This window comes from Equus caballus, chromosome 3 (assembly GCF_041296265.1).
Source record: "Equus caballus isolate H_3958 breed thoroughbred chromosome 3, TB-T2T, whole genome shotgun sequence".
NCBI classification, from domain to species: Eukaryota; Metazoa; Chordata; class Mammalia; order Perissodactyla; family Equidae; genus Equus; species Equus caballus.
Window position 1 is genome coordinate 9,442,237 of NC_091686.1, and position 24,775 is coordinate 9,467,011.

General features: G+C 60.1%; 1 protein-coding gene across 2 annotated transcripts in view; it reads left to right on the plus strand.

Annotated features, from left to right (window-relative positions):
• Positions 1 to 24,775, plus strand: part of CPNE2 (copine 2) — a 46,367-nt gene that overhangs the window by 15,043 nt on the left and 6,549 nt on the right. For both annotated transcript variants that reach the window (XM_023637034.2, XM_070261842.1), the window contains exons 2-14: positions 781 to 992; positions 3,361 to 3,540; positions 5,266 to 5,340; positions 7,233 to 7,304; positions 8,406 to 8,489; positions 8,777 to 8,866; positions 9,810 to 9,908; positions 10,438 to 10,524; positions 11,931 to 11,990; positions 13,763 to 13,896; positions 15,970 to 16,024; positions 20,541 to 20,592; positions 21,893 to 22,026. In XM_023637034.2, coding sequence (XP_023492802.1) covers positions 813 to 992; positions 3,361 to 3,540; positions 5,266 to 5,340; positions 7,233 to 7,304; positions 8,406 to 8,489; positions 8,777 to 8,866; positions 9,810 to 9,908; positions 10,438 to 10,524; positions 11,931 to 11,990; positions 13,763 to 13,896; positions 15,970 to 16,024; positions 20,541 to 20,592; positions 21,893 to 22,026 — 1,302 coding nt within the window. In that variant the 5' untranslated portion in view covers positions 781 to 812. The remainder of the gene's footprint in view (positions 1 to 780; positions 993 to 3,360; positions 3,541 to 5,265; positions 5,341 to 7,232; positions 7,305 to 8,405; positions 8,490 to 8,776; positions 8,867 to 9,809; positions 9,909 to 10,437; positions 10,525 to 11,930; positions 11,991 to 13,762; positions 13,897 to 15,969; positions 16,025 to 20,540; positions 20,593 to 21,892; positions 22,027 to 24,775) is intronic.

The window sequence follows — 24,775 nt, forward strand, 5'->3', positions numbered from 1 at the left end:
CTCCGAAGGAACACCTCACACTTGGAGGAAAACAGAACTGCCGAAAGTAACCAAATGCCAGTAATTAGCCTCGGCAGTGGAGGGGGCACGTAAGGCCCAGTGCGTGGAAACTTTGGGAAGTCGTGTACGGGTGAAAGAATGAATTCTGTGTTGAGGACTAAGACCAACCGAGGCAGCATCTGAGCGATGTGGAGGGTTTGTGTGTTCATCGATTTATACACTTGTCCTCTTTTTATTCAACAAATATATCCTGAGTGTCTCCTTTGCACCAGTCACTGTGCTTAGGCTGGGGATACAGGACGAACAAGATAGACCATGAACAAGGCCAGGTTTTGGATAAAGTACCAGAAGTGAGCTTCCTAGTGGCCAAAGCAATGAGGGAAACCTGAGCCATTACATGCTCCACTGCAGCCACAATATACCATCATGTTAATTGCTCAGAGAAGCCCCGATTTTTCCTGGCAAAAGGAATGTCTCTGATGCCCACGTCCACTGTGGTTTGTTGCTGATCTCACAGGGACAGCTTGCACCTGTGTGTATTTCACAGGTGAAGACAGACCAAAGCAGAGTCTATCTAACTACACACGCCCACCAGAGACTCCTTTTTGATGCATTTCCTGCTTTCTCCTTCCTCCAAGCTTTGGCGTGTGTTATCCCCCCGACACACACCCCTTTCCTTCCATCTCTCTACGCACATCTTGAAGGTCGGGGTGACGCCCCCCAGGGTGGAGTGGACTAGCTGATGTCTGTGCCCTCTGACCCCCTCCCCTTTCCCCCTAGACTGCCAGGAACTGCTGCCGCCGCCGACCCCCATGGCCTACACACCGGGCGGGGGTGCCCCAGCACGGGGGGCCGCCCCCGTGGGCTCCCAGTACTGCGTGTGCAAGGTGGAGTTGTCGGTGAGTGGCCAGAACTTGTTGGACCGGGACATCACCTCCAAGTCTGACCCCTTCTGTGTCCTCTTTACGGAGAACAATGGCCGGTGGATCGAGGTGAGGCCCCACCGTGTGCGTCTGCAGTGGGTGGCAGGTGGGGGTGCTGGGGAGGGGCTCCCGCTGGATCCGGGGACCTCTGGTCAGGCCCTTGGATGGAGTTAGAGTGTAGGCCGGGAGTGATTTAGAAAATTGTTGCTTTTCAAATTGAATTTTATTTAAAATATATTTACAAAATTACTTAAAATAATTATATTTGTGTTTAGGTTATTATAATTCATAGATTTCTATTTATAATTATACAATTTTATGTTTGTTGTTTTATATCATAATATTTTAAATTATTATAATAGCTAGTTAAAATCTTGAGTTTTACAAAATGCTTGCTTCCACTTTTTTTGTTTTGAGGGAGATTAGCCCTGAGCTAACATCCGCTGCCAATCCTCCTCTTTTTGCTGAGGAAGCCTGGCCCTGAGCTAACATCCATGCCCATCTTCCTCTACTTTATGTGTGGGACACCTGCCACAGCATGGCGTGCCAAGCAGTGCCATATCCGCACCTGGGATCCGAACTGGAGAACCCTGGGCCGCAGAGAAGCGGAATGTGCGAACTTAACTGCTGCACCACTGGGCTGGCCCCGCTTCCACTTTTTAAATAACCTTCCACACTTATTCCTAAATGAACACACATTGAGGAGTGAACAGAGAAATTGAGAATTCAGGCTCTGGTCCAGGAGCTGGACCAAGACCCAGCTCTGTCACTCCCTGCTGTGTGGCCTTGGGCAAGTGACTGTCCCTCCCTGAGCCTGTCTCCTCATCTGTGACTTGAGGATTTTGTCCTTGCCTATCTTGGAGAGCCCCACCTGGGGATGTGGATGGTGCCTCCACCCAGGACTTCTGCGCTGGCAGACTTTGTCCTGAGGGCTGGGGAGAGACGGAGCTGGAGGAAGGATGTTGAGAAATCTACACTGTTAAGTTGCAAAAATTGCTTGGTTCCTATTCCAAAGGGGTTTATAGTCATCGTAATAAATTTGGAAAATCCAGATAGACCTAAAGAAAAAAATCAGAACGGTTGGGAGCCTGCCCATCGGGGAGATCGACTGTTAACGTCTGGTATCTGGCCTTCCAGATAGTTTTACATGCGTGTACATTTTCCAAAATATGTATCTATTTTTATAGTTATTTAACTGGGCCGCAGTGGGCATCCGACTGGACACACAGTGGTTCACGCAGAGTTTCCACAGGCGTTGGGTCCTAATTCTCGTGCCCAGGAGGTGGTGCTGAGATTGCGGACCCATTTTACAGAGGGGAAACGGAGGTCCAGGGCCAGTGGGGACTCCGCTGTGCCACCCAGTGCATTGGTGGTGCAGCCAGAAGTGGGAGGTGGGACGTGGGGTGAGCCGAGGCCTCCTGGGGGGAGCCCCAGACCTGGCAGATCTGGAGCACCCTGCTGTCCTCTGCCAGGCCCCCGGCACCCCCGGCTGCCCCTCAGCGAGTGGCGTCCTCCCCCACGGCACCCCGCCCCCACTCATGGCATTCCCCACCCCCTGACGGCCTCTGTCCCACCCAGGCCGGCCACCCTGGCTAAAAATAGCCCGAGGCCAGGACCTCGTCCCTCCCGGCTGCTCCAGCCCTTGGAGATGGACTGGGCGGGAGGAAGGTCAGCACGGCCCCGGCCCCAGAATAGACCATCACCCAGACTCCGCGGTTTGGGGCCTCAGTGTCACGAGACCAAGAGGCGGGGTTCCTGGCCCAGCCCCACAGTACACGGCCCTGTCCTTACCCAGCCTCAGCTTCCCCAGTAGGTGGGGGCTGTGGGGCCGCACGGTTGCCAGTTTTGACATCCCAGGATTCTATACAGGGCACAACCTCTGCCTGGGGGGTGTGGGGGGGGGCCGACCCCACCTCCCCATAAGCACTCCTCCTTCTTTCTGTGTCCTCTCTCAGCTTCCATGTAAAATGTGGGCTGAATGAAGGGCTCTCCCAAAATAAAAAGGATGAAAACCAAAGATGGTCACATCCCTTCATTTTGCAGAAGTGGAAACCAAGGCCCAGATGGGAAAAGGGACTTGCTCTCTGTCACTTACCTAGGAAGGGACAGGGCCGAGCTCTTACCCTGGCACCTGGGTATGTATGGAGCCAGGGCCAGAGAGTTAAGAACGTGAGCGCTAGAGTCAGACCTGGGTTCAAATCTTGGCCCTGCCCCTCTAGCTGTTCAACCTTGGGTAAGTCACTTAACCTCTCTGTGCTTCAGTGTCCTCCTCTGTGAGCTGGGAGTAAGAATCGCTTCAGCCACCCAGGTAACTAACTGGCTGTGAGTGCCCGGCACAGAGACGTGTTCAGCCAGGTAGCAGAATGGTGTCCAGCAGCCCGGGAAGCGGGGAACCAACGCCTGACTCCCGTTCCTCGTTCCTCTGCCCCTCTGCCAGTACGACAGGACGGAGACCGCAGTCAACAACCTCAACCCCGCGTTCTCCAAGAAGTTTGTGCTGGACTACCACTTTGAGGAGGTGCAGAAGCTCCAGTTCGCCCTGTTCGACCAGGACAAGTCCAGCGCGCAGCTCGACGAGCACGACTTCCTGGGCCAGTTCTCCTGCAGCCTGGGCACGGTGAGCGGGCCTCCTGCAGGCGGGCGGGGCGGGCCCCCCCCCCCGCCCCCGGGCCTCACCCCGCTCCCAGGGACACGGCGGCCCCTCGGAGAGTCTCTCCTGCCCCCTGCGTTCCCCAGCCCTGTTTTCCTGGCCTTGGGGACCGGCAGGCACAGGAAGGGGGAGTAGCCTGTGGGTTGGGGGCCCGGCTGAAGAGCTCCCACCGGAAGACATGGAGCACAGTGCCAGCCCGTTGTTGGCACCCAGGAATGGGGACCCCACGTGGCCAGAGCTTCTGATGGCTAGAAGTGATGAAGCGTGGTCTTGGCTTCCTGGGGTAGGGGCATCCGACAGCAGCCAAGACACCCCTGGTAGTCCCACTTCAAGGCTGGCTTGCTGTGTGACCTTGGGTAACTTCCTTTCCTCCTCTGGGCCATACTTCCCCATCCAGCTCGGTCCTTGGTGAGCTTATGGGGGGAGGAACAGGGCTAGGAGCCCCCGACAGAAGTTCCAGTCATCGTTTCTAGCTATGTGCCCTTGGGCAAGCCCCACCTGCTTCTGGGCTTCAGTGTCCCCACATGTCAGCGAGTTAATGATGACCACCCAGCCTGGAGGGTTGGGGAGGGAATAAAGCGGGAAATGCTTTGAGAGGACCTGGTGGAGATTGAAATGCCCTGGGCCTTCCAAGAGGCGACAGTCAATGAGAAAAGCAGGGGCCCTACAGCTGTGTAAGAAGCGGGGCGCTCCGTCAGGTCCCTGCCGCGGGGCTGCACCCTCCAGGGTGACCGAGGAGAGGCTTCAGGACGAGGGGCGGCCACAGGGCCTGACACCGGCAGGAAGCCGCGCTCTAGCCTGGAGGGAGGGGCAGGACCGGAAGCGCTGTGGCCATGGCGAGAGCTGTGGCCATGGCGAGAGCTGTGGCCGTGGGGGGGCCCTGGACTCAGCTGAGGCCGGCGACAAACAGCAGAGCTCCTGCCAGACCGCAGCCCAGCCGTGCCCCCCGGCTCTCCCGGCTCCTGCTGGCGCCCCCATTGGTGAACCCCCGAAAGCCAGAGGCAGGGGGAGCGGGTGACGCAGCCACAGTGGCACAGAGCAGGCGGGAAGGGCAGAGAGTGGCCTGGGGAGACAGACCAGCCCCGGGTGAATAGGAACGTGCTCATATCGGCACAAAGACACATGGCCGTTTTCCGGGAGAAGCGGGGTCCTATGCTGCGTGTGGGAATGGGGTGTTCAGGGGCTGGGTAGGGCGACTTTACGATATGCTCCACTCCTCCTTTCTGTGCTGTAGTGACCGCTGAACCCTGTGTGAATGTCCTCCCTCTTCAAACAGTGGAAACACACAGGAGTCAGGGTTTGAGCCTCTCCATCTGGGATCAGACCCTAGGGAAGGTGGCGGCTGTGGACGGCTTGTGGGGGCAGACAGGGGGATACACTCCCTACAGTTGTCTCCAGAACGGGAGCTTCACAAGAGCCTTTTCCTGGGGGCAGCCAGGTTGGTGGGGGTCGGACTGCCCGGATTCCATCCCAGCTGTGGGACCTTGGGCGAGTGTCTTAACCTCTCTGAGCCTCAGTCTCCTCAGCCGCCCCCTGGGGTTAGCAGGCTGCTGTCTGCCTCCGGTGAGGAGGATCGCACCGCGGGAGGTTTAGCCAGCTCCCGGCGTGGAGCACGAGCTGTGAGGGGCGCCTGTTGAGCATTTTCCTCCGCGCCATCCCTCACGAGCGCCTCTCTCTCCTGTCTCCCCGAAGATCGTCTCCAGCAAGAAGATCACTCGGCCTCTGCTGCTGATGAATGACAAGCCTGCGGGGAAGGGCCTGATTACGGTACTGGCCCCCTCCCCGCCCTCCCCCGCTCCGCCTCTGCCCGCTGCCTTCCTCCATCAATGGGCCTCTTGCCTGGCAGATAATCACCAGCTTTGTTTGGAGTAAAAAGCCCAACTTACAACTTAGCAACAGGTCTCTTAGCAACGGGCTCCTGGCTCCGCATATGATGCATTGGGGGCTGCCAAGCTGTGGGGAGGGGGGCTGTCAGAGGCCCCAACGGCCTCCTACTCCCTGGGCAGGGGCGCTCCGACTCCTCCCTGGAGGCCTCCAGCGCCCTCCCAGCATCCCCTCCCCGCACTGGCCCCTGACTGTCCTCCCTGGGGGTCGTTCAGAAGCGCCTGGCTCCTCGGAGCTCTGCTGGTGGCTGCGATGCGCGGTGATGCCCGAGGTGCGCGGTGGTGCCCGCGATGCGCAACGATTCCCATGGTGCAATGATTTCCGCGATGCTCGGCGGTGCCCGTGCTGCGCAGGCCCTTTCCCCTCCGACCTCCTCGGGCCTCACCCTCCCTGAAGGCAGGGCAACCTCGTTTTACAGAGGAGGGAACCGAATGAAGCCAGACAGGAAGCGCCCCGGGGCGGTTCAGCCAGACAGACTCTCCTGGCTTGTCGCCGGTCCCCTTCGGAGCCGTGTGCTGCCCCGGAGGGAACTGGCGGTGCCAGGGCGGAGGGGTCTCTGTGTGCGCGCGGGGCGTTACCCCCCTGCCTTGGAACCTCCCTACACCCCGCCGCCCGAGGGACCCGGGAGTCCCCACCTCGCTCTCCTGCCTCGGTGTGTTTTACCCGCTTCATGACCCGGGTTAAGGCACACTGAATTCTTAGCATACCCTGCATATACCCCGGGCCCTTAACCTCTGCTCCTGCCACCCGGAATGTCCCCTCCCAACCTCCCCGCACCTCTCGGAGTTCGAAACCTCCCATGTAAATACCTTCCCGCGCCAGCCGGCTCCCCGCCACCTGGAAGCTTGCGGGCCGGCCCCACCCAGCCCGTGTACCGTCCCCTCTGGCACTTCCAGTGGTTCCACTAGGGGCCTCTGTCCCTCCTCTGTGAAAAGGGGTCAATAATAGGACCTGCCCTGCAGGTCGCTGAGCAGGTGTCAGCCGGAGGAGAGGAAGGGGGGCGGGGCATCAGCCCGGCTTCTCTCTGGGGTTCTGGAGGGTCGCCTAGCTTGTTGGGGGAGGCCGTCATAGAGGTGTGGGGGAGAGGAAGCCCCAGCCAAGAGAGGATGCAGCCCGCTGTGGCTGTTGGCCTGAGGGCTATGCCTGCCACTCTGTGGGGAGGGGTGAGAGAGGCCCAGAGAGGGCAGATGGCAGCCTTGGGGTCACCCAGCTGGTCGGTCCCTGGCTGGGCTGAGGCCAGAGGGCCCTGGCTGATGGGGAAGACCTGGAGGATGGATGACAGTGTGAGCCGATGGGACCGCAGAGGGAGCTCAGGTGGCTCCCGTCCCTGCCCGGGCCTCCCTTTCCCTGGCTGTATAGTGAAGTTGCTGGAATTCCTGTGGCCTTGGGGTTTTGAGGTGGCTGTGCTCTCTGGGTCTGCACTGGGGACCTCAGGGGGCCTGTCAGGTGGCTCCCTGGCCCAGAACCTCTCCTCAGGGCTCAAGATCACCCCTCGAGTCTGGTCCCTGCTTCATGTCCTCCCGCCATCCCATGGCCCCCTCTCCTGAGCCCTGTGGGGTCACTTCCTGGTTCCTCATATCCAGATGGTTTACAGCGTTTTCCAGAAGATGGAGACTGGGAATTAGGGAAGACGAGAGACTTGTCCGAGTTCGCCTGGCACTCTCCCCTTCTTCCCCCTCCTGCCCTGAAGAATTGACTCCTGAGGCACAGTCAGGAGGCGGGGGGGACTAAGGAACATGTCCTGACCCCGCCCCCCCATTCCTCTGGCCTTACAGATCGCGGCCCAGGAGCTGTCGGATAACCGGGTCGTCACACTGAGCCTGGCGGGCAGGAAGCTGGACAAGAAGGTGAGCCGGCAGCGGAGGGGGCTCTCCCCCAGGGAGCAGTGTCCCTCCTCAGCCCCAGGGTCACATGGCCTAGCCTTGGGGCTCTGGCCACCACCTTCATCACCCCCCAGGGACCGGTCCAGAGCACAGGGCTCTACTGGCCACCTCTTAACCCCTGAGTAGTGAGTTTTCCCTCACTTAGAGGTATTCAAGACGTGGCAGGAAACCCACTCCTTGGGTCTCCCTATCTCATTTAGTGTAAGTGCTAGGATCCTTGCAGTAACCAATGGGGCCCCACTGGATGTGTCACAGCCCCCTGACCCCCTGACCTCGCCCCTTCCACTCTCCCCACCTTCATTCTGCTTCAGCCAGATCAGCCTCCTCGTTGTCCCAGGATAATACCAGACACCTTCCTGCCTCAGGACCTTTGCACTTGCTATTCCCTCTGTCTGGAGTGATCATTTCCCTGAGTATTCTCACCCCCATCAAACCTTTGCTCTTATGTCACCTCCTCAGGGAAGCATTTCCTCAAACTGCAGTGGTCCCTGATTTCCCACTCCCTCATATTTTACTTGTTTTTTTAACGCTAATTACTGCCTAACATGTATTGTTTACTTTTTAAATTCTGTCTCCCCCACTTGAATGTAGGTTCTTTAGCTTGACACTTTATTAACCTAAATAAATGGCTTTTTAGAGGACATCATATCTTTTCTGTAATGTGCTGAATAGTTTCAGTTGTTCAGATCCCCACTAAGATAAGTTGAAATCACATCCTGCTGGGGGCCTCCCCTGCACTGGGGAGAGTCACCCTTTGGAAGTCGTGCCCCATCTGAGAGGCTGCAGGTGGAACTCCCGCGGGCTCCAGGTCTCAGGGTCTCTCAGCACAAGCTCTGGGGCCCCTGGATGGGCTGGCTTCTCCTGGGGGAGCCGGTTGGTCCCGGGGGCCGCGGCTGCCCTGGGCCTCTTTCTTAGCCCTGCGGAGGTCGAGGGCAGGGGGCCCAGCTGGCTCTGCCCGTGGCTGCCACCCCTGATGCTGGGTGGGGGAGGCGGCTGGGCCACACCCTGCTCCCATCTGGAGCCAGAGCTGTGCCGCCCTCACGCGCGTCCTCCTGCTTCCTCCAGGATCTCTTTGGGAAGTCAGACCCATTTCTCGAGTTTTATAAGCCAGGAGATGATGGCAAGTGGATGCTGGTCCACAGGACTGAGGTGGGTGCCTGGGGGCCCGGGGGTCTCCCAGCCAGTGGGTCTGCAGCAGGGCCACCCCCACAGCGCAGGATGGGGCTGTGCAGTCACAGCCGTGCAGTGCGCAGGAAAACCCATGATGGCGCCCAAAGGACTTGTTCCCTCCCGGCCACGGGGATGCTCACTTCCATCCCCAGAAGCGTGGCTGTGGGCCTCTCCGTCTTGCCACCCCATCCCCACTGGGCTGGCCCGACCCCAGAGCACTGCTGCCTCTGGGCCTGAGCCCACCCTCGCCCCTCACTGTCCTGCAGGTGATCAAGTACACGCTGGACCCCGTGTGGAAACCGTTCACTGTGCCATTGGTGTCCCTGTGTGATGGGGACATGGAGAAGCCCGTCCAGGTGAGGGGGCTCCCCACCCTTCTGGCTCCAGCCTCCCGCCCCGTCTGCCTGAGGCTTCCTGGGGGGGGCCTTAGCAGAGCTCTTTCTTATTAAGACAGGAAGAGCACCCACCGCGGGGCGGGGCCCGGTCCTGGTCCCAGGTCTGCCTGACCCTCTGAGTGATCTGGGCAGGGCCCCCGTCTCTGCGGGCCCTTCTCTGAGACGGGCACAGAATGGCGCCCGCCTCCTTCCCGAGGGCTGCGGTGCTACTAGCTGAGGCACTGGATGCGGAAACGCCTGGAAATGGCCAGGCGCTGTCGCTGTGATGAAGACCATGACTCCTGGTCTCCAAAAGCCCTCAGTCCTCAGGGGCCATGTCTGAGCAGATGGGGGCAGCGAGGCGGCCAGGCCAGGGCGGGATCCCCAAACAGGGTTCCAGGACAGCTGAGTCTGGACTGCCACTTTGAGGCTTTGGGTCTCCCTCTCAGGGCATCGGTTTACCCATCAGTACAATGGAATGGGTACGAAAATACCTGCCTTCCTCCTAGGAGTGTCACTGCAGCTGAGTTAGCATGCAAAGCTGGGGGGTTTTGTGCCCATCTCAGGGGAAAAAACATCTAAAAGAAGCTCCAGGCCGTGGCCTATGAGGCCAGGTGGGCCACAACCCAAGACAGATGGCAAGCTGAGTGACAGGTGTGTGAGGAGTCGAGCTTCCTGCACCAGAGGGTACAGCCTCTGTTGGTGGGGTGGGCACGCTTTCTTCTTTTTCCAGCAATCCTGGAAGGCTTCCTGTAGGAGGCAGTTCAGGAGGTAACACCGTGATCCCAGGCCAGCTAGGCAGATGCTGGGGGGAGAGGGAGGCACCACCAAAACGAAGACATGGGGTCTGCTCAGGAAGCTGAGAGGGGCTGGAGAGCACTGCTTCGGGGGGTAGCTCTGGGGTGACCTCACTGGACCCACCCAGGTCATGTGCTACGACTATGACAACGATGGAGGCCACGACTTCATCGGCGAGTTCCAGACCTCAGTGTCACAGATGTGTGCTGCTCGGGATGGCGTCCCGGTGAGCTGGGCGCCTGCGGGACCCCAAGACCTCAGCAGGGCATGGGAATGGGCACAGGTTTTGAATCAGGGGCTCAGACCCCACCTGTCTCTGTATGACCTTAAGCAAGACAGTCGTTCTCTCTGAGCCTCAGTTTCCCCACCTGTCAAATAGGGGCAGAGGAGTAGAGTGGGAATTAAATGAGACGATACTGGTAAAGTGCCTGGCACTTTAAGCCCTCAGGAGCTATCCATTAAGCTCACCCCAAGGAGCTGGGTCCTGGGTGACAGTTCTGGGTGCATGAGTAGACAGGATGTAGGTGGGTTATCTGGGGTGGGGACAGTTGCAGAGCCGCCCACCTTGGGCAGGCACAGCCTGGTGTGAGCCCAGGGTGACAGGAACCATTTCTGGTGTGGACGTCCAGGAAGGCTTCCTGGAGGAGGCGTGCTGGCCCTGGTCAATGCTGTGGAGGGGATTCTGGGGCCTGGGGGAGGGTCAGTCCCCATGGAAGCCCTGAGCTGAGCTTGCCTTTCTCTCCCGTGTTGCCCAGCTGGAGTTCGAGTGCATCAACCCCAAGAAGCAGAAGAAAAAAAAGAACTATAAAAACTCGGGCATCATCATCCTGCGTTCCTGCAAGGTGGGCGGCGGGGGCGGGCACAGGGCAGGGGTCGCACGGGCAGGGGTCACGCAGAAGAGATGGACAGAGCTATCTCATCAGGAATGGAGCCAGCGGGGCGTGGGTGCAGGTCCTGGTTCTGCCATGTCCTGGCTCTGTGACCTCCTGAGCCTAGGCTCTCTGGGCCTCAGTTTCCTCATCTGGAGGATGTGGGTGTTAACGAGGTTGAGCATGAAGGGTTAGTCTCCTATCACGTTCCTGTGCGGAGGTCACGAGATGACCTCCCGGGCCCTCTCCTGGTTGGAGGTCACTGTAGAGAGTGGCTGCTCCCCAGGCTGGTGGCTCGTCCATTGCATGGTGGGCATCCCGGGGGCAGAGGACGTCGGTGGGGGCACCCTGTCCTCTGGCAGCGACATCAGTGAGGGCTCGGGTAACCGTGACTCCCGTGGGGTAGCCGAGGCCGCTGAGGCCCAGCAAGGCAGCAAATGCACACAGCAGAGGTCAGGGGCCAGGACCCCCGATACCTGGGAGCCAGGCATCTGGCGGAGTTGGGCGGGATGTTAAGGGAGCCACCTGGGCCATGGCAGCGAGAGCCGGGCGCTGGGCCGGAAGGTTCCAAGTGAGTCCTGGCACTCCCTCTGCCAGCTGGCGGGCCGGGACCCCAGGCCTTGTGTCCTGGTCTGGAGGCGGCGCTGTCGAACGGCGTCCGTGTGAGCGTCCGGTGGGGTCCCACACCCAGGCGCGCCGAGGAAGTGAGCTGTCGGTTGCAGCATCGTGATTTCGGGGCCTTGTTTCTGAAACCTGTCCTTCACATCCCGCTTTCACGGTTCTGGGCACTGCCATACTTATTTTTTGTTATAATCAGCCTGCCTCCTCCCCTCATTCTGGTTTCTTTTTTTTACTTAAATACATTTATTTTGAAAGGAACCCTTATAACTCCACCAAAATTGGAAGGCCAATATCCTTTGCCAGAAGGAAGCAAAGAGCATCAAAACAAACGCAGTGTTTTAGCAGCTTTGTTAATTTATAGCAGAAGGCCTTGGGCCAGAGGCCCGGCCGCTCTGTTGAAAGTGGAGGTTGGCGAGGGCTCGAGAGGGCTTCCCAGTGAAGAGCCACCAGTCGCAGCTTTCCGAGCCATGTAACTGGTGGGTGTGCTTGCCGCTGGGCCCTGGGACCCTGCCTGGCGTCGCGCTGCGTCTGTGTCTGTGTGCCCCCCGCCCGCTGGGAACCGTTGCTCTGAGTGCCTGGTTCCACAGAGATCTGGGTTTGTGGTCATCAGATCCTGTCCGTCTGCCCTTGGGCCTCCTTGACCCTAGGGAGGTTTCAGGGCTGACAGCAGCAGCTCTCAGGTCCTTGGTGGAGTGTGGCCAGGCGGAGGGCTAGCCCGCAGGTGCAGGGTGGCTCCCTCATCCCCCACTTTCTTCCAGATAAGCCGAGACTACTCCTTCCTGGACTACATCCTGGGAGGCTGCCAGCTCATGTTCACCGTAAGGCTCCCCCGCCACCCCCAGCATCCTGCCAGGGCGAGGGGGGTGTGGCCCAGAGGAGAGGGCAGAGGCCGACGGGCCTGAGTCAGGGCTCAGCGGCAGGTCAGGGCCTGGCCCCCAGGCCTCGGAGCATCGCAGGCTACACCCCTACAGAAGGAAAAAAGCCAGATTCCTCCTCACTGGCCACAGGCCTTCCTGCCTCACCTCGCCTGCCACCCCCTCCTCCCGGCTCCCTCGGCTCCATCCACACTGGTCCTCACTGTCCCCCAGCGTGCCAGGCTCGTCTGTCCTCGGGCGTTGCATTTGCTGTTCCCTCTGCCTGGAACGCTCTTCCCCGGTACCTTCTCCTGGCTGCCGCGCTGCCATCCTTCAGGCCGTGGCACAGCGGTCACCTCCTTGTCACCTCCCCCGATGCCTCCAGTTCCTCGTTGTCGCTTCTCCTATTTCACTGTCTTCAGGGCACTCTGAAATGATCTTGAGTATTTCTCGCTGGTGCCTGTTGGTCCACCCACTAGACTGAGTGCCCTCAGGGCAGGACTGTCTTGTTTCGGCTCCGGGCTCAGCACATTGCACGGTCCCGGCAGGAAGCAGGTGCTCAGCACATGCTGCTTGAAAGAATGGACTGTCCCTCTGCCCGGGACCTGGAGTGTGCCCCGTTTACCTGGTCTTTTGTGGCTCACCCGGAGGGAAGGCCCAGGCCCAGCGGGAGGCCTGCTGGGGTCCCAGGCTTGGCCCACCTCCTGTCTTGCCTCAGCACTCTCCCTCAGCACCTCTGTATCCCATGGGGGCTGCAGGCCGTCTGCAGGACTATGTGGAGCCAGGGGATTGGCCTTGTTGACCTCTAGCCCCGCTGGTCCACAGCCCCTCCCCTCCCCCACAGAGAGGCCGGGCCCTCCTGTTCCTCCTGTGTGCGGGTGTCATTCAGCAAATGCGTACTGAGCACCTCCCGTGTGCCATGCTCTAGCCTGCGCCCTGCAGGGGTCCCTGGAGGACTAGGACATGCCACCCTGACCTTGGGGAGCAGCCTCAGCCCACGGTCACCAAGTTCCAAGGCGGCCGGCTCTGCCCTGGGTCCCTCTCCTAACGCCGCTGCTGTGCAGTCCTGGCCGAGGCTCCGTGCGGCTCCTCTGGGGTTGGGCTAGGCTTCTCTTGGGTTGAGAGAGCAGTGGAGCCCGGGTCCCTGCCCACGCGTCGCCCCAGTCCCTGTGGAGCACCAGCCCGGCGCTCTGTGCCCAGCCCTGGACCTGGCTCCTTGGAGGCAGGGGTCTGGCCTGCGATGAGTCTGGTGGGGAGCCGGCCCTGCCCGACCAGGCAGCACCAGGTCCAGGGCCCCTGGGTCTGAGGGATGGTGGGGAGATGGCTTGGGGTGGCAGCGAGGCATCTGGGGAGGCTTTACTGGGGCAGTGGCATTTGAATTGGGCCTAAAAGATGGAGGAGAACTGGATAGGGAGAAAAGATGGCCTGGCTCTTCATGCAGAGGAACCTTATGAATAAAGGCCTGGAAATGGGAACAGATAAGTGGGTGGGTAGTGACAGTGGGGGGAGAAAGGAATTAGAGGCTGTAAGTTGGCCTTGTGTCACATCTGGGCCATAGACTTTATGCTTGGGCAATAGGGAGCCACAGATGGCATTAGAGCCAGAGGAGTAATACAATCAGACAGTTTCCAGGTTTCAGGTCTTCCCATGTCCCGTCAGCCTCTCTGATCCCTGGGGGTAAGATAGAGAGCTGGGGTCTCTGGCCATACTGGGGGGCCTTTTTCCCCACTCTGCAGGTTGGGATAGACTTCACAGCCTCCAACGGGAATCCCCTTGACCCGTCCTCTTTGCACTATATCAACCCCATGGGCACCAACGAATACCTGTCAGCCATCTGGGCTGTCGGGCAGATCATCCAGGATTATGACAGGTAAGCTTGGGGAGGGACTCTGAAGGTCAGCTCGGGTTCCGTCCAGCCTGAGAAGCTCATTTTGTCAAAGGTAGAAGGGACCCAGAGATCACCAAATTTAGGAATGGCCAGCACATGGCATATGTGCCATTATTGCCCATTCTGATCCCTGTAGCAGACATTGCTAATCGATTGCTGAACTCTTACCTACCGAGCCCAGATCCACACGGGGTCCTTCTCCACAAAGCACACCAAATAGCCAGTAAGGGAATGAGTCAAGATAGAAGGTGACACTGCTTTGCTGTTGCTGCAAGCTCTCGTTTCAGAGCGGAGGAGATGGAGGCCCAGGGTGGGGTGGAGAATTTGTTCAGAGTCACATGGATCAGGAGGACTGGAAGCCAGACATTCTCGTTCCTGGGCCCGGGTCCTCACGGCCTGACAGCCTCGCTCCTGTTGGGAACCTCAGAGGAGCAGCCTCTTCCCTGCCCGCCATGCTTCCTGGAGGACTTCGGGTGGGGACGGTGGAAAGGCAGGGACAGACAGCTGTGAAGAGGGTGTGGCCGCCAACAGCATGGGCCAGATGCGAAGTCCAGAGAGCCCTGGAGGATCCAGGAGTCACTTGAGGGTTGTGGCGTCATTGTCACAGGTGGTGCTCCTTGGGACCTCCAGGTCGGAGGGTGGAGTGACCAGGAGGCCAACACATGGGGAGCAGAGGAGGAAGGTGCCGATGCCAGAGACCTGGCAGGAACGAGAGCAGACTCGGGGATCCTGTGTGCACTTGGCCTCCTCGAGAGAGGCAGCCTGAGGACCATCCTCTGACTCCCAGGAGGCTCAGGGCCTAAGGGGCGGCTGTGATCCTAGGCCACATTAAAAGAAGTAGGACATGCAGAGCAAGGGAGGTGGAAGTCCCATCTGCGTGGTCGGGTCGGGGAGCCTGCTGTCGCTGCTCCAGCTGCCCCCTCAGCCCTCTCGCTGAGCCTTCTCACGGGCATTCAGACTGAGCAAGGCCCCGCCGAGCGAGCACTGGAGCCCTGCCCTGCTCCTGCCCCTCTCCCTGTCCCTCTCGCCATCCCACTGAGAGGCAGCACCACTCCCCAGAAGCCTTCACTCCTTTCCCGCATCTCCTCCCTCTTCCTTTCAGCAGATCCTTCCAAAACATCCTTGAATCCAACCTCTGCTCCCACCTCACTGCTCCCAGCCTGCTGGAGCACCATCACCTCCTGCCCAGACCGCTTCAGTAGCCTCCTCACTGGCCCCCTGTTCTGCCCTGGCCCCTGACGGTTTGTCCTCCACACGCCAGGGGGAGCCTCGATAAATAGCTGTTGAACTAATGAACAGATGTGACAGGGTCCCTGCCCTCGGGGAAGCCCTCCTCAAGGGGAAGAAATCACCGCAGTCCCGAGACACCAGTTTACACGTGAGGCAGGAGCTGTGGGAGCACCAAAGAGAGCAGCATCCTGGGGTATCAGGGACCATTTGAACTGGGCCTTGGAGGATGAGTAGGAGTTTGCCATGGGGAACAGATTGAGGAGAGGTGTTTCAGGAGGGGACACGACAGGATTGAAGTTGGAGTGTGAAGGTGCCCTGTGTGTTTGGGGACAGCAAGTGGCCAGGGCTAGGGGAGTAGGTTGTGAGGGACAACAGGTGGAAGGAGATGAGACTAGGCTGTGGGGCCCGATGATGAAGGGCCTTGAGTGCTAAGCCAGAGTTCTCATTTTAGGACAGTTCTTCCAAGCCATAAAAGGGAGGTCAAGAGACAGGCAGTCCATTTCACGTCCACCACGACCTTGGTTTAGTGGCTGCCCGAGGTCTCAGTTTGAGAAGGATCTAGAAGCTGCACCCAGGCCCATTGGTTAGAAGTGCTGTGGTTGATTAGCAATGTCTGCCACAGGTGCAGATGGGGTCACCAGGTGCCCAGAGGTGGGTTTGGGCTCAGCTCATCGAACAGAGCTTTTTCTAGGGGTGGTGAGCTTTGTCTTTCTGTCCTTGGGGGTGTGCAAGGCAGAGTGGGCCGAGCCCTGGGGGGGTGAGGGGGGCGTGGAAGGTGAGGCCCTGTCCAGCTGTCTCACAGTTTCTCCTCCTCTCTCTGATCAGTGACAAGATGTTTCCGGCTCTGGGCTTTGGGGCCCAGTTACCCCCAGACTGGAAGGTGAGTGAGGCCGGCCTCTTCTCTTTTGGTGGAGATGGGGTTCACGTGGACGGCCTCTCCGGGGTCTGCTTTGGAAAGGGCTGGCGCTGGGGCTGCAGCTGCTCTGCCTTCTCTGCGTTTCCCTCGACCCCACACCTGTTTCTCAGCCGGCGCCTCACGCAAGCACCAGGGCGATAACAAGGGGCAGGACAGTTGTGGCCTCTGCCCCCTGGTACCCGAGTCAGGTGGGGAAGACAAGTAGGATGCTAGCTTAGCGTATAAAAACAGCACACCCAGTTCAGTTTGAATTTCAGATAAACAAGGTTTTTAAGTATAAGTGTGTTCTAAACATTGCCTGGGACATACTTATACTAAAAACTATGCCTTGTTTATCTGAAATTCAAATTGAACAGGGCATCCTGTATTCCATCTGGCAACCCTGAAGACAGGCAGGGTCATCAGTGCTGAGATGGGGTAGCACGGGCCTGGGAGGAGCCCAGAAGAGGACCCTTCTGGCCTGGGGTATCAGGGAAAGCTTCCTGGAGGAGGCAAGGTCCGAGCCAAGAGGGAAAGGGAAAGTAGGAGTTTGCAGAGGGACCGGGGGTGGTGATGGGGCAGGGAGAGTGTTCAGGGCAGAGAGAACATTCTGTGCAAAGTCTGGGAGGCTGAGGGAGCAGGGGGAGTTGGAGAAACTGAAAGAAAGTGGGCATGATGGATTCGCCATGGAAGGTGGGCAGGATGGAGACGTATGCGGCTGGGAGAGGGGCCAGCCAGGCAGGGCCTCAAACACGTATTAAAGAGCAACAGGCTGCCGCTGCAGGGTCCACGAGGGGTGTCATAATCCAGTTGGCATGTTTGAAGGCCCACTCTGGCTGCTGATCGGGGACTGGCTGGGGTGAGGGCAGGCAGGATGGGGGGATGGAGAGATGTCCATTTTATAGGTGAAAAAACAGAGGCTGGAGTGACTGGCCCAAGGTCATGTTCACAACGGGGAGCCTGGGTTCCAACTGGGCAGACGGACTCTAAAGTTTATTCTCAGAATCTGCCGCCTCTCTGATGAGGAGCCAGGGGCTGCGGGCACAGAGGCTCCTAAATCTGCAGGTCTGTCTTAGCCAGTGCCCCCGATCGTCTGCCCTGCTGTCCACATGCCGTTTCCAGAGTGAGCGCTCCCCTCGCCTCCTCTCCGGGGAGGATGATTTTCATCTGGAATTTCAGGGAGTGGCCTGCTGGCCATGTATGGGGGGGACAGGATCCTGCGGGCCTACAGCTGGGGCTCTGGGCAGACATGGCAATGCCGCTGGGGGCAGGGCGGGCTGGTGCGGCCAGGCCCAGCAAGAGCCCGTTGCTAGGACACCAGCCAGCTTTCAAAGAACTCTGGCTGAATGAGACGTTTTCTTGCGCAAAAAGCTCCTTGGAAATGTCACAGGGCAGCTCTGGGGAGGCTGGGGCTTGGCGGGGCTGGCGTGCTCGGCGGTGCCAGGAGGGATGCTGGAACCGGGCTCAGCCCCACCTCCCGCTGCCGCAAGAGCCTGCCCGGCCTGCCCGCCAGGCCCCTCACCCCCTCCCATTCTAACTCGTCTTGCTGCTGCCACTTGAACCTTCTGTTCATTCCTACCTCAGGGCCTTTGCACATGGTCTCTTGGCCTGTGGTTCTCTTTCACTGACTTCCCACATCACTTCTCAGCCGAGAGGTCATCCCCTCGGGGAGGCCTTCCCTGAGCGGGCTCACGTGGGGCCCCGCCTCCCTGCCCGCACCGTCCTTGTGGAGCTCTGGTCACTTCTGTATGTGTTGCTGTGCGTGTTGATCATCTCCCTCCAGGGCTCAGCGCTCGGGGGCACTTGGTTGCTCAGTGTGTCCTGGCTCCTGGCTCACACGTGGTGTGCAGTACTTATCTGTCGACAGTGAATCTGGGGCCCAGCGGCCTGAGCAGACAGAGGTGTTGGTTCTCTGAGGATGGGGAGCTGGAAGGAGCTAGAAGGAGCGTGCCCCTCGGCTGCCTGTCCTTGGGACCTCAGTTTTCCCTGGCCCTGGGCGCCGTGAGCCCAGAGAGGATCCCTGCCCTGCCCGGTGGCCGAGGGACTCAGAAGCCTGTCCCTGAGGTGATGGCATGAAGGCTGGGACCGTCAAGTGAGCAGAGTTACCCCAATGCAGAGAGGGACCGGGCAGAAGGAAGGGTTCGGACAAAGGTCTGGGGAGGGGAAGAGCACAGTTTATGACTCTCCCCACTTTACAGATGGGGAAACTGAGGTTCCGAGAGGATGGTCACTCTGAGATCCCTTCAGCTCCCTCTGTGCCCCCCTCCTCTGCCCTGCCCCTGCCAGGGCCACAGGGAGTGGCCTCTTAATTAACTCACTGACCACAGGACAGGGCCGCCAGGTGGGATGAACGGGGCCACTGATTGTCAGAAGGCAGCAGGGAGCCCCAGGACAAAGACCTGTGGCTGGCCGGTCCCCAGGGGCCCCTAATCGGCTTGGCGTGGCCTCCAGGAAGCTTGTCCTGTTTGCTGGCGTGTCTCGGGGAAACCAAGGCAGCAAGCGTGGGAGGGGGCTGGGCTGCCGTGGGCAACACGGCCCCTTGTGCCTCAGGTCCAGTCCTGGCTCTGTGGGCTCACTGTGGGACCTGGGTGTTCCCCGGCCCTTCTGAGCCGCAGGTTTCCCACCTGTGAAATGGAGCTGCTGGAGCACAGGACCTGAGAGCCCTCGGGGTGGATGGGTGACCCCTATGGCCCACCCACTTGACCTCCAGGCCCTCCTGCAAAGGAAGAGGGCAAAGAGTGGGGAATGAAGAGATTGGGTGGCGGAGAAAGCCGAATATTAATCCATCCCTTTCAGGAGGGAGCTTCTCCCCCTTGGTCTCTAAAATCTCCTAAAATCTGATTTTGTGGGAAGTCATTGGCCCAAGGGAGGCCCGTTTCCCTGGCAACCATTTTCCTCTCTCAGCCCCCTCCGTACAAGCCCCCCTGTTCGTCTCTATAGAGGCTCATGAAGTTGCCATGGCAACAAGGACCTCCAGTCCCCACACCTGGAGCCCAGACTGGGTACAGGGTGAAGAGGCCCCTGGGCAGGGACAGGGCCCAAGAGGGACATCAGGGGACTGGCTTCAGGCCAGCTCTCAGCTGTGGGAGCAAAGAGCAAACGCGCATTCCCCAGAACAGCCAGGGGTCTTCGCCTCAGGCCAGCCGCCACTCACAGGACAGGGCGGACTCCCCTGCTCGAGCCCCTCCCCTCTTGGTCCAGCAGGGCTCTCCAAGGCTGGGAGTCCAACCCCTTTGGAGGCATGAGGAGCTCGGGTCTCAGGCCTGTTCTGCTGTGTGACCTTGGCACCTGGCTTCCCCTCTCTGGGCCTCATCTTGTTTACTGGCAAAATGGGGATGTTGGACTTGGTGGGATTTCCCAGCACCCCCACTGTGGTGTCTCCGAGCTGAAGAGCCTGTCTGGGATTGTTTGTGCCCAGACTGAAGCTCTCACTGGGCAGAGGCTCCCTGAGACCTCTTCATCCTCCTAATTTAAAACCCGCGTGAGGGGAACACCTTCTGAGGTTCGTGGGCTCATGGAAGGGCAGCCCAGGAGGCAGCCGGATCCCAGTTCTAGCCCCAACTCTGCCCTTCAGTAAATGGAGACCATGGGAACATTCTCGTCTGTTTCATCATCTGAAAATGGGTAGTAACTGGCTTTTCCTCCCTGGGTCATTGTAGGAGTGAGGGGATGTCTGCAAAGCGCTGAGTGTGGGGTGTGGCATGCAGTGGGAAGGGGACTGGCTGGGGGTTTTGGCTGTGAGACCGCAGGGAGAGGGAGGAAGGGTGAGCGGGGGTCCTCCATCTGCGCTCTGGCCTCTCCTGAGCCCCCGCAGCCCTGAACGGTGTCTGGTTAGGGTCCCTCTGTGTTCCCAGATTATTGTGGGCCCAGCGGCATCCGGGAGAGTGCGGGGCCAGCCTTTGATGCTCCCCCTGGGCTCGGGGCTGGGCCCCGGGGACCTGTGACAGCCCTCTCTGGCCCCATTCTGCTTCCTGACCCCCAGCCCAGCTCTAATTGGGCTGTCAGCGCACCCCCGGCTTGTCTCTCTGGCAGACGGGGCGTCTCTTCCCAGCGCTGTGCTTACTGTGAAGATGGGGGGAAGCCCTGGGGGCCCAAAGAGGTGGGACACTAACTGCAGCCCCCACCAGAGTGACAGTGGGTGACAGAGGGCATTCCAAGTGCTCCTTGAGCCCACCGCCCTCAGAGGCGTCTCTGTCCCACTGAGGGACTCTCCTAGTGGATCGAGGAGGCTTAGGCAGCCCTGCCCCCCCAGAAGAGACTGTAGGGCTGTGGAATGTTCTCTTTCCTCCATTGTGAAGTGAGGGTGGTTGGGCCTCCGTGTGGGTCAGAGCAGCCAGCCGTGGAGGCAAAAGCAGATGCGGGGGTCTGGAGAGCCTTGGCCTGGGAGTGGGGTCAGGCAGCAGAGGTGCCGTCAGAGGGAGCCTTGGCCTGGTGGGGCTGGGGCCTGGGCACAGTTTTGGGGCCGGGAGGCTGTGAGCTCAGCGTTTTCTCTGTGTTTCAGGTCTCCCATGAGTTTGCCATCAACTTCAACCCCACCAACCCCTTCTGCTCGGGTGAGTGTCAGGTCCACCTGCATGTGCCCTGGGTTCCTGCCAGGCCTGGCCATCTCCCTGGGGGGAGGAGGGGCGGAGTCCAGCTTTCCGTCCTTTTCTCCCATCCCCTCTCCCTCACACGTGCTCAGAGTGACAGATGGGGAAGAGCTGGAGGTTGGAGTCAGGCAGTCCTGGATGCAAGGCAGCTGCTGCCCTTTCCCGGCAGTGTGACCTTGGAGAGATCACTGCACCTCTCTGGGCCTTTGCCTTCTCACCTCCCTCCGCCCTTGCTGGGAGGGCCTGGCCCTGCCCCACCCTGCACCCCCTACCTTCGACAAGGAGCCTTGGCACCCAAAGACTGAGGGTTCTTGGGGGGTGAGGAGAGGAGGAAGGGGCAGGAAGTGAGCTTGGTGTCTGTGCTCACCCCTGGGCCTCCCAGAGTCAGTTAAGAAACTATCGGAGGAGAAGGGGACCCAGGAGGGTGTGGAGGAGGGTGGTCCCTATCGCCGTGACACCTTGCAGCCTAGGGTTTGGCTGAGTGTAGCACTGACCTTCCCTGGGCATCCCTGAAGCTGGGCCAGGTTTGTACTTGGAAAGGAAATGCATCAAGTTGCCAACTCGGGGACAATGCTGAGACTCAGAAGCCATGGGCATCTGTTGGCCGGAAACATGGCCCTGCACTTCTGCTGGGTCTGTGGTTTGGAGCAGGTCACCAGAGACGTTCTGTCCAGGTTCTGGTGGGTTAACCTCCTCCCCAGCCAGAGGCGTCTGGACAGGGCCACAGGGCAGGGGACGTTCTTCGGCTCGGAGCAGCAGCTGTTCACAGAGCACCTACTGTGTGCAGGGGCTGTGCAAGCATGTCAGTACCCCCAACCCTGAGCAGAAGCCATAGCATGTCCAGAAGGACCTCCAGATGGCCTCCCATGCTCCAGAGCACCACTGCAGGCTTTGCCGCGCCCCTTCTCTGGGAAGAGCCCATGGGACCTACTCTGGCCAACAGGACAAGGGTATGGATTCTCGGTCCCACTGACAGACAGGGAAACGGGCTCGGAAAGATTAGACAGCTCGCCCCAGGTGCCACAGCTAAGAAGTGGCAAAGGTAGGATTCGAACTCAGGTCTGTCTGACTCCACATTCAGGGCTCTTTGCTTTATACCACCCTGGCCCTGCCTTCTGGGAGCTTCCAGTCTCACAGAGCCCGCAGTGGCCTCGGCAGGGGCCTTTGGGGTGAGCGTGAAACAGACGCTTGGTCAGCAGTCGGGATGAGAGTGGATGTGGCGCAGGGAGGACCGGGATGACCCAGACCCTTCTCCCCGAGGCAGGCGTGGACGGCATCGCCCAGGCGTACTCGGCTTGCCTGCCCCACATCCGCTTCTACGGTCCCACCAATTTCTCTCCCATCGTCAACCACGTGGCCCGGTTTGCGGCCCAGGCCACGCAGCAGCAGACGGCCACGGTGAGTAGACAGCCACCGGCGTGGATGTGCAGGACAGGGCTGGCACTGCTGGGCCCTCCTGCCTGTCATGAGCCGTGGCCAGACTGAGTCCCATCCTCCCTACCCCACCCACCCCGGTGGGCCTGGCCAGCTGGGTATTCTGCCTTCCCATGTTCTAAAAGCCTAGATGCCTCTCTCTGGGCCTCAGTTTACCTGTAAAGATGGTAAGAGGGTTGGATCAAGCTCAGCATGATTATCCTGGCTTCTTGGAGCACAGACTTGAGGCAGACGCAGCAGCTCTGTACATGCTTGGTGGGCAACAGGGCTGCAGTCAGTGGGTGGGGCCTGCCCAGGGCAGAGGGTACTCATTACTCCTGAGACGCATGGAAACTGGCGACCGCGGTCCCTGCAGCCCTAAAGCTGACCCTCTGGGCCACGTGGTTCCAATAGGACAGCCCCCATCTGACACTGAGGGCTGCAGAGCCGCCAGGCCCTGGCTGGGTGCTCAGTGGCGAGGCTGGAGCCTGGCCCACCTGAGGCTGCCACGGCTGCTGCGTGGCATCTGGAATATCTGGCAAACGGCTGTCCTGGGCATCTGTATCCCTGGTCCTCTCCCTGCCCCCCAGGCCAGGCCCAGTGCCAGTGTTGGAGTCACCAAAGGTCACCTTGCCCCCTCTCCTGCCCTCCACCAGCACCTGCCCTGACCTCACTCTGCCACGTGAGTTGGGGGTCTTCTCCCCCTGCCCCAAGGGCAGTGCCCCAAGTAGCACTTCCCAGGCCCCGTGCCCCGTCCCCTGCATCAGGCTCGAGCTGAGGCTGCGATCCCGGCCCCCAGCCCCAGGTGGTGCAACCTGGACTGCCACTGAGACTTGGGTCTGATTCCCACCCCCTGGGAGACCCCACAAGCCCCTGCCCCTCCCCAGGCTTCCTCCTCTGCAAGGAAGGGGTTGCTGCATGAATGCCGAAGTCCCTTCTTGACTGTCCTTTCCACCCTGAATCCGAGATATCACCCCGAACCCGCCCGCTGCCCCGTTGCCCCGGCCACCGCCGGCCCTCACTGGACTGCGCAGCCACCCTCACCGCTCTCGCCCTGCTGCCGTTCTCCTCCCCAGCCTCTCCCTCCTCAGCGACCTCCTCTCCTTACCCTACGCCTTCCTTCACTGACAACCATTCCAGACCATTCTGCCACCCACCTCCCTCCTGTCCCTCAGACGTGCCAAGCTTGCCCCCGCTGAGCCTGTGACCTGCCGTCTCCTCTGCCTGGAGAGTCCTCCTTCGACTCTCTGCCTGGCTGGCTCTGTCCCCTTCCTCAGTGTCCCCTCGAATGCCAGCCCCAGCGGCCTTCCTTGACCACCCATCTGAAGTCAATGCCCCGGCCTTCTCTGTGTATTCCCGTCTTGACTCTGACGATGGTGGCCACATCTCCTTCACATCCACGTGTCTCCTCTGTTTTGTCTCCCCTGTTGCACTCTCGGCCCTGGGGCCGGGCTGTCACCCCTGCTGGCCTGCACTGGGCCCTCGTCGTGCTCCGGGAATGGATGGATTTAAGTTGGCCCTGCTGTGGGCAGTGCGCTGTGCAAGGCTCAGGAGGCGGAGGAGGGGCTCAGTTAGGGCCTCTCCCAAAGGGAAAGGGACCTGCTCCCGTTGGGACCACCCAGAGGAGGGAGGCTCCCACCTGGTCACGAGGCAGGTGGAGGTGGGCTTCCCGGAGGGGGCGGCAAAGATGGAAGGGGGGGTCATGAGAGGGAGAGAAGAGGACAGCAGGGCTGGCCTGGGGAGGGCAGGACAGCAGGACATGGTCTGGTGTTCGGGAGGCCGCAGAGGAGGGTCTGTGAGGAGGGGGTCCTGGGGCCAGAGTTTAAATGCTGCCCCCGTCCCTTCCTTACTGTGTGATGTGGGTAAATCACTTAACTTCTCTGAACCCGTTTGCTTGTTTGTCCAATGGGAATACTAATAGGCCCTACCTGGAGGAGGTGGCGTTAGGATGAGATGAGCTAACGCAACACCTGGCACCCCGAGAGACCTGAAGCCCAAGAGAGGACCGTGGCACAGGTTCTGGGACGAGCCCCTGGCAGAGGGGACACAGGCGCCAGGGACCAGGAACCAGCAGGGGGGGCACCCAGTGTGCGGTCGAAAGGAAGGCAGGCGGTGGTCTCTGCTGCGGGGAGCGCCATCCCCTCTGGGCCAGCCTGGTCGTGGCGCTGCGCTGCGGGCCTGAGACAAGCCACCTTCTGGGCTGAGGCCTTTATCAAATAGGAGCAGTAAAGCCCCAGGGGCGGGGAGGGTCCGGGCCACCAGAGTGGGACAGCCACCAGACAGGCCTGTGAGTGGCTTCTTTTTAATTCCTGGGGGCGGGGCCAGGGCTGGTAGGAGAGGGCGGAGGAGAGGCAGCCCTTCAGCCTGCACCCCATTTGGATCCCATGGGCAGCCAGGCCATTGTCCCGCCCAGTCTGGTCTGGGCCTGAGCCAGCTTTCAAAGGGATGGAGACAAGGCCTGCATTCTTGTGGAGGGCAGGGAATGGGCAGGCTCAGGAATGAAGCCCCGTGGGGCAGGGCTCTCTCACCTGCTGGTCGGGCAGGACTGGGCAGGAGATGGGGTGTGGGGGAGAAGGGGGCTTTGCATGCTGGATCCTGGTCTGCAGGGGGCTTGGACCCCAGGGGAGGCCAGGAAGGGTGTCTGAGCTCTGGGGAACAACTGCTGAGGGCCCCCCAGAGGGGAGAACTTGGCGCTTCCTGTGACCAGTCCTCATCCTTTCCACACCCCGGGCCA